The sequence below is a fragment of the Taurulus bubalis genome (assembly GCF_910589615.1).
Source record: "Taurulus bubalis genome assembly, chromosome: 13".
Lineage (NCBI taxonomy): Eukaryota > Metazoa > Chordata > Actinopteri > Perciformes > Cottidae > Taurulus > Taurulus bubalis.
Window position 1 is genome coordinate 21,536,744 of NC_136601.1, and position 9,343 is coordinate 21,546,086.

General features: G+C 44.3%; 1 protein-coding gene across 1 annotated transcript; it reads right to left on the reverse strand.

Annotated features, from left to right (window-relative positions):
• Positions 1 to 1,744: 1,744 nt before the first annotated feature.
• Positions 1,745 to 7,682, reverse strand: rab33a (RAB33A, member RAS oncogene family; the record flags this gene model as incomplete). Its single annotated transcript, XM_079229102.1, has 4 exons — positions 1,745 to 1,969; positions 2,048 to 2,128; positions 3,699 to 3,839; positions 7,290 to 7,682. 4 exons carry the CDS (start codon positions 7,680 to 7,682, stop codon positions 1,745 to 1,747), a joined length of 840 nt encoding a protein of 279 aa, XP_079085228.1.
• Positions 7,683 to 9,343: the final 1,661 nt, after the last annotated feature.

A 9,343-nucleotide genomic window follows, 5' to 3' on the forward strand; every position in this document is an offset into this window, starting at 1 on the left:
AGCCACAGATATACAACTACGTTCTGGGATATGATCCAGCTCCCCACCCGGCACGCCCCTCAACAGAATAAACAGCTTAGGTAACGGATGTCATCCCAGTGTTCGGGTGCTCTCTTTTCGCCCAGCTTTTGTTGGACCTATGGCTCCGGGGTCGCACGTCACAGACTGGCTCTTCCTGCTGTTTTGACAGTGATGCCATGTTATCCCCCTCTAACGCCCACTTGATCCTGTGGATGCAAACGCACTTGAAGAATTCCTGAACGCAGACCCGACGCAGCTCAGATGATATCTGTGTGGATTTCACTTTGGGCGGATCAATTAGGTCTGAAATGCTCACTCATCTGAATGTCTGACATACCAGATGTATTTATAGCGCAGCTCAAAAGTAGGCTACAGTGTTAAAATAGGGTCGGGTATAGTGACAGTCGGGCGCGCGGATTGATGCCTTATTACAAAGGCCTTGTATTTCCGTTATGCACAGTGCTTCCTTCCATTCGCGACCCAGCTGGGAGCCATCTCAATGTGAAGCATCTTATGTGGGCAGTAAATAACGAGTATGGCTTTCTACGGCGCTCTCTATCGTGCTCCCCGTCCCATCTGAGACTGGAGGCAGTGATACTGATGTTAAAGGCAGACAGAGGGGCATTTACCTTGAAACGTGTTCATTACGGAGTACGGAATATTCTTGAGGCTAGTTTGAAGTCACATACGGCCACATAGGACCGGGTGTTTCTGAATTTGCACATAGGAGGGAAAGGTGAATCAGCATATGTGTACATCAGGATTGATGTGATAATAAGTGCATTTCTCCTGCGCGAGGGTAAGAGGATCAGAGAGCCTCTAAATATATATAAGTGACATGCTGCCCGACAACCTCTAGATGCTCCGTTGTCAGAAAAAAACCCTCTCTGCCACGGTCTTCCTACAAAGTTTGCCCCCGCCTCCGTATTCATGATCTCACAGTGATTTTAAGTTGACTGTCCTGATTGTGGAGGATCAAACAGAAAGCTATTGAGTAAAATTCTGAGACAAAATAAAAAAAGTCATTCATCCTCTGAAATAGTTGATATTTCCCCGTGAGAGTGTTTGAACGCAGGTCATCTGGAGCGGTTAAAATGCTTGAGACCTCTATGCTACTTTTGTCGGACCGAGGCGGCGTTTTAAGGCAGTAGAAAAACAGCTGGGTGAAATTCAATAAGGATAAGGCGGCAAAAAAAACAAACAGACTGTGTTGTGATGTGTCGCCTCAGAATGCTGCTGTTAGTAATGGCCGCCGTAGAACACCAAACTAGGGCCGGTTTGTTTGTTCTAGGGCCCTGCATGACTTGCGCTGTGTTTGCCTGCGCGCTCTTGGAAGTACGTTTTACTCACTTCCTGTCCGTGTTTGAATAAAAGGAAGAATTCCTACACGACACGCTGTAGTCTAAAAGGCAACGTTGTTAATAAATCCCTTTCCCTCTCTGTCATCGCCCCTCTCCTCACCCGTTCCACCCCATCCTCCTCTTCCTCACAACACGTTGCTGTTGCTGTCAACCTCAACCCGCTCTCCTCCCCGTTCCTCCTCCTCAACCGGAAATAAAGTTGAATTTAAAAGACTCTCGTTTCAGCCTCACTCTACCATTATCCCTTTCCTCTTACTCCTCCTCCTTGACATGTACAGTTACTCTTCTCTCTCTCTCTCTCTCTCTCTCTCTCTCTCTTCCCCTTCCATTATTCCTCCCACTCCTCCCTTTTCTCCCTCCCCTCAACAAGGACAACTGCTCTTTGTTTCAGTCTCTTGTGTGAGCCGAACCCTCCCGTCCTCCCTCTCCACGTCTCTGTAGAGCAGGGATTTCTGGGCCTTGAGGCGGCACGCCAGCGACATGAAGATGGAGTCCACGTTCTGACTCTCCCTCGGGTCCTTGGCCGACGTCTCGAACAGCAGCATGTTGTGGGAGTCGGCGAACTTCAGCGCCACGTTGGAGGGCACCTGGGAGAGCACAGGTCGTGAAAAACCCTAATTCCATCTAGGACGGTAGATGACTTGTGGTGCCGAGCACGCACTCACCTGTATTTGGTCCACGAGGTCACACTTGTTCCCCACCAGGACTCGAGGCACTGATGCTGAGACCCGATGGCCATTACACTCCTGCAACACAGCAGAATATGGCTTTATTCAGGTTCATGTGATATGTGAGCGTAAATAGAAGCAGCTAAGTGGAGAGGGGGGCGTTACCGTCAGCCTCTTGCTGTAATTACAAGGAATTTATGAGCACAACGTGTCCCACTTGGCGAGTAGAACTGCCAACGTCGAAATGGCTGCTTAGCCACCATTCCCACCAGCTCAATATAAATAAAATCCAGTAGGTGCACTAACACTGTAGAATCAATTCCGCCAGTTGAAAAGGAGCTGTAAAGCCTGCAGTGTGTTTATATTTGCTGCAGGTTTAGTGCGTGAATAAAGGATGAAGATCTACAATTTAATTCTAACAGCCGGTTACACTTCCTCTGCTACTAAATTGAACTTGCATGAGTCACTTTTTCTTTGGAAATTCAAACTACGTTGCAGACACGTACGTAACATACTTAGCGTGCAAATCTAACTTAATTTACACAACTTCTGTTTGCTGTTGCCTTTAATTGATCCACATTCAATTGCTGCATCTCACTACTGTATTTTATTTCTTAAACTGCACTGCGACTTTTATTTAATTTTTATTTCGCTTTTTGACTGCTATAATGTCTAAACTGTTTTAAATCCTGTTTTCCCTGCATTATGTTTTGATGCTTTTAATGGTTTTATGTGAAGCACTTTGAATCGCCTTGTTGTTGAAATGTGCTATACAAATAAACTTGCCTTGCCTTACTATTACACTGTTACTAATACTAGCTCTAGCTCTAACACTGCTAATGCTACCACAGACACTTATTCTACAAGTAGTCCTACCATCACTACTATTGACTATTTTCTTGACTATTGACTAGCAGATATTTTGTATTTGCCATAGCAGGAAAATCACAGATTTGAGGAGTAACTTACTTCTATTAGAGTGTTCCAGTAAGCCACAGTAAGCCTCATGCTCAGCACCAGGATATAGAAAGTGACCAAACGTCATGAAATGGAGCCGTAATGAATGCCATCATCCTTTTTAAGCATACTTACCAAGTGCCATCCCTTTGTGCCCCCTCCCCAGAGTGCAGAGAGAGTGCAGGGTCAGACTACTTGAGTCTAGTCTGCCTGACTCATTGATCTTTTATCGGACTGGGGTTTGTGCAAGTTAGAAAGCGTGGCTCTGAGCTATCAGTAGCTTAACTGTGCATGTGTATTGATAAATCCACAGCGCTGTCCGTGGTGCTGGAGTAGCCGATGGATTGGTCATTCCGACTCTTTCACCGGTACCGCCCTTCTCGTCTTGGATCTATAATATCGTAAGCACTTTGGCACACATGGGAAAGTCGACTACGCAAATCCCTTTGAATAATTCATTTTCTGAGGGACGCCACTGTGCACTTCTTGGTTGGCCTGCACAGAGATGCAAACTAGGCTTTGCGATGGAGACATCCCAGTTTCAGCCCACAGCTGATAAATAGTCTTGGGGGACTAGTGGAAGCACACTGGAAGCTGCTGCTGATGTTTAAGAGAACATTAGGTAGCGCTCCTTTGACCTTTTGGACCCTGACAAAGACTATTTGTGCAGCGCATCGAGCCGGTCACCAACCTCTATCCACGTCTGTAGGTTACGGAAGGAAGGCATCTTGGTGACGTCGTAGACAAAGACCACTGCGTGGACATTGCGGTAGTAGTGTTCCACCATAGATTTACGAAAACGCTCCTGGCCCGCTGTGTCCCATACCTGCACCTGTGGAGATAGACGAGACGAGACTGTGCTGTCAATGTGAAATGTATTCAGAATAAACATGTCATATGAAAGTACCCGGAGTGACAGAATCCAGACGCAAAACCGCATTGTAAAATTCTTTACAACTACAAATATGGATCTGGATACAATGAGTTGTCTAAGCTTATAAGCTTATAGCATGACGGGCATTTGGAAAGGCCTCGGGGCAGGTCTTCTCTGTGCTGTATAGAGCCTTTGGTGTATGCCAAAATTAAATGTGGAGACACACGTCCAATTTGGTTTAAAACAAAGCTTAAACACTCCTTTTGGAACCATTAACACAATGTGTAAAGGCTGGCTGGCCGGGTTTATCAAATATTATCAAAACCATCAACAATGTAAAATACCCAAGTGCATTATTTTCACTGCCCTCCAGTGATTCCTCCATAGTTGTGACACCCTACAATGACTGGCGAGCCATTTCATCGGGCTAAATATATTGCGGTTTGCCTCCAGTTGCTTTATTGTACACTTGTGCCTCATGTGGGGCTACGTTACTGCCATGTAATTTCCTAATTGCAGTATTTGATGGTTCAGATTTAACCAGAGGGACGAAGAGGAAGTGAGGACTGATATTGATTTCACCTAAAAAAAATAAAAAAATTCAGCCATGCCAGAGCGCAGACAGAGTAAAACAGATCTCTGGCTTGAGCTAGCTCACATGTGCCACGCTGTGTAATGCGCTCGCTGAATGACTGCAATCAGCAGCACTTTGTCTATCGCCACGGACATCTTCCAAAGGACCGTTCCCTTTTCTCACCATTTGAAAGGACAAGCCTGGCCACTTAGCATCAGATGTTGGCCGCTGCTGATAACATCAGAGCTTGGGCTTTGTTGAACAGCACGACGCACAGAGTAGATCTGTAGATTCACCAGTGTGAATGTCTTTTTAAGAAACGCAAAAAACTTCTGCTCGTCAATAGCTGCGAATCATTACCATTATTTTGGCACCTTACCTACCCTGCATTCTAAACTTAGCGCTCTGCTCTTCTATTTTTAGTCGTCCGCAGCTTGAAACATTTGTCGTTGACAATCTGTGTGCTACTTTTATTCACCTGCCAGAAACTGGAGAGGGAAAAATACAGATTAATTTTGTATCATCTTTGCCTGGAAGATCATGGGATCTGTGGCGTCTGTGTGAGTGAGTGAGTGAGCAACTCTGCATCTGTCCGCTGCTTTTCTCGCATTCTGTTGCAGCAAACTACATTATATTTTGGGTGGTGTAGCACTGCAGATGTCATGTGCTATTGTAAACAATGCAACGAGTGGAGGTGGCAAGGTGCTCAGTGTTGCCAGATTGGAAATGGCGAAGTATCGTACCAAAGGCTCATAATGGTCGTATTTGGAGGATAATTACTGTGCATCTGGCAACACTGAGATCGGTCGACCAATGACAGTTCTCTCTACAGTCAGAGCTTGTGCAAGAAGGTGGAACGTAAGGGAGATACCATTTCCAAAACTTGTAAGGGTGTAATAACTAGTTTGTGAAAGACCCAGAGAAACACAAATATCCAACGAGGCAAAATCCCGGACGTTTTTTTTAGGTCTCGAAAAGAGGACATGTCCGGAAAAAAGAGGGCGTCTGGTCACCCTAACTACCGGTAAACACACTGCCATGCGTCTCAATTTGTGGGTTGTATTAATTCAATCACACAATACAACAGTGGTCGCTGTAGACCAGCCTGACGGAGATCTGCACTACAAACTCTTTTATATCCATACGATAACTAAACTGTTCTACATAAATTGTGAGTAAATTTTTGACTTGTGCTTCCATGGAGGTGGGTCATAACCATTTTAAAAGCCCTTCTGCACAAGTGTAGGAGTTACGTTTTTACTCCAACAATGTAAAACGTAAGAGTCCACTGTCAAGGCTTATGAAATCACCATCTGGATGACACATAAATACAACAGATTTTTCCGCCTCCCGGCTCAGTTAACTGATCCTGGAGTCCGCTGGGTCTGAAACACCTGCCTGCTTGTAAACATTTAGTTCTCACAATACAACCGCCATTGTTGGCACAAATCAATCAAATCAGTCCTTTACTCAAAAGTGTTACAGCATCGGTATAACGTAACAAAGTGCAGCTTTAAAAGTCTAGTTGCGTTTACATCCCAAAAATATTTTTCTCTTCATTTTGAAGAGGACAATGATTCGGACACGATGACCTAATAGGTGTAGTGTACACAGAGTGTGTGAGTCAGCATCCAGGGGGCATCTGGAGGTTGCAGACAGGCTGTTCTACTGAGACTGAAAGGGTACACACACACACACACACACACACACACACACACACACACACACACACACACACACACACACACACCAGCCAAGTGAGGAGGGGGAAGGTGTGTGGTTACACAACAGAGCCAGAGATCTCAATAAAGAGCCTAATAAGTAGTCGCAGGTCATCCGTATGAACGACGCCACCAAAACATATGAAAACTAAAATCTTAATTGTCGTCATACTCTAACAGGCCTGTCACCATACTGTTGCACTTGAATTGATTTAGCATCGCTAAGGCTGTTAGAAATCATTACATTTTAATTCAGCAATTACCAGGATACCATTACAGCCCCATGGCCTGATACTTTTCTACTGCTTGCACTTTATTTAGAGGAAATTGCTAGCAAATTTAAGGTAATAAAATGTAGTTATTATAGCTTGTATAATATCTTATAGCTGCACTATTTATTTTTAATTCTGAAAATGAATGAATCAGTGATGATATTTGGACGTGTGCCCGGAAAGATATACCTGGAATTACTGCTGCCACTATCCAATATATTCTTTCTTGGTTCAGCTGGCCAATCTTCTCGACTACTTGACTGAAACATGTCTGATAATAGTGAACATTTCACATCTCAGTCTCCCTGAGTCCAAGTGGACGTCTATAAGTTGCTTTTGTTGTCCAGCCGACAGTCTATAACCGAGAGCTACTCAGTCTGGGTCATATAAACACAAAGGAAAGCAGCCAATCAGAGGTTTTTAAAATTCCTTTCTTTAATTTCCTGGCAACAAATGACTAAACATAGGTTGACAGGGATCCATATTGTCCATAACATAATATAACCCTCACAAAGCTTCCCCTTGGGCCAATCGGATGACATTCATTGTTTCGGTCTCCCTTTGGGCCACAAAGACACATGTTGTCAACATGTGTCTTTGTGGTCTTTGTGTGCGCTTTTTTTACAATTTAAATGGACAAATCTCCCGTGAAGAGAAGTGCTGTGAAATGCAGTGTGTTGTTGTGTTTGGATAAAATTAAAGAATGGCCCCCGTGAGGATCCACTGGCAGCTGATCGACAAAAAGAAAAGAGGAGGAGGAGGAGGATAGGAGGAGGAGGAGGGGGAGGAAGAGGGAGGAAACACCACTGATCTACATCCAGCCCCTCTGTTGCTTTTTTACCTTGATAGTCTCCCCTTCGATCTCCACCGCCTTCTCCCGGAAATCCACGCCGATGGTGGCCTCGGTCTTGTCGGGGAAGCTCCCCCCGGTGAAGCGGAAGGTGAGGCAGGTCTTCCCCACGTTCGAGTCCCCGATGACGATGATCTTAAAGATGCGCGTCTGGATGCTCAGCTCCAGGGAGGAGGTGATGCTCGGGGCGGCATCGTTGCTGCTGCTGGCTCGGCTCCGGCTGGCTCTCTGGAGATCCATGGAGGATGTCAGCATGGTGACATTGTCGTCCGCTCGGTTCCTCCGTGTGTTTCCTTTCCCTTCTCCTCCTCCGCCTCCTCCTCCTATTCCTCCACCGCCGCCGCCGCCCGGAGCTCGGGTCTCCTCCGGGGAATCGTTGGTCATCGTGCCGGTGGAGGCGATGCGAAAATCGGTGTGCGTGTGCGGAGAGCAGGAAGGGGGTGGACGGATGGATGGATGAGTGAAGGGAGGTGAAAGAGGGAGGAAGGAAGGAGGAGACGAGAGATGCAACAATAGCAACGATGCTTCTCCTTCAGCAGCGGAGTGTGGCCTTAAAGGGAGAAGCGTCGTAAAAGAGTTGTTATTAGAATAAGTTTCATAATTCCTATTGAAACGAGGGCCAATGTACTGGGATGCATAAATACAACAACAAAAATGATGTATGATTTTTATTATAACATATATATATATATATATATATATATATATATATATATATATATATATATATATATAATAACAGCTGCAGTTGCTTTTCAGATAAAGATTTTCCATTGTAGAAAAAAAACACACAGTAGATAAACAAATACATCGATTAAACCTTAGTTTTCCCCTTAATTATTACTCTCTTATTTAAAAAAAGAAGAAGCCGCGTCTTGTTGGGGCCCTTTGTCACATTTCAGATGACTATATGAGTTCTGAGCAGTTCCACCAAACAAAAACAAAAACAAAGATTAAACAACAAAAACATTTCTAATACAAATGTGTGTTACATAACTTTCCTGCCCCATCAGATCACAACCCACTCCACAATGTGATGGTGACACACACACACACACACACACACACACACACACACACACACACACACACACACACACACACACACACACACACACATACACATTCTTTTCCTAAGATTTTGAAAGTAGGATTTTAACTTGGCATAGCATCTATTTTACAATGTAGCATTGGTACTTTTACTAAAGTAAAGGATCTGAATGCTTCCTCATTTTCTCACACGGTCTAGTCATGTGATGTGAGTGGCTGGTCATATTAACACATTCCATAAAGCAACATGGCCGTAAAGCAAAGGGGATTGCAGTGTCACCAGGAGGATATAGCCTGGGTGCAAAGGTCAACCCAATTAACAGGGATACCCATTCAAATCAACGTCATTACAACATTGTGTGTATTCATTGTCTTTGAAATGGTTCATTTCAAAGACAATGAAAAAAAAGCTCAGTATACCCTTTAAGTGTCACACCTTGAGGGTTGTCGTGTCTTGGGGTTTGGTCTCGTAACTTCCTGTTATATTTTGAAGCCTAACTCTCCTCTCGTTTCAGGTCACTTGCCCTTCCTCATGTATCACCATCTGAGTGTTACCATCTGTTCCCCATTACCCTCACGTGCTTATAGTCTGTGCTTCCCCTTTGTCTTGTGCCAAAGTGTTTTGTCCTTGTCCGTGCACCTAAGCCCTTATCCACCGTCATAGTCGATTTTTATATAGTCGATGCGATTATTATTTGTATTTTTTATTTATTATTATTTTTTTTTACGGGTTTTTGTTTGGATGCCTGAAATGGTCAGTGGTGAACATGAGCTTTAGACATTTTAAAAGTAAATAAGAATAAGTTGTACGTGTCCTAAAAAAGGTGGTTGCTGACAAGAGGCTAAATGAAACTACAAAATGTCATCGTGCCGAATACTCCTGCTCATGTGACTGTGGTGTAGTTGGTTTAGCGTAATGTTAGCTTTTTACTTCTTACGATTGCATTCACGCTTCGAAAATCACAAAAACTGTGTTCAATGGAGAAGATCATCTT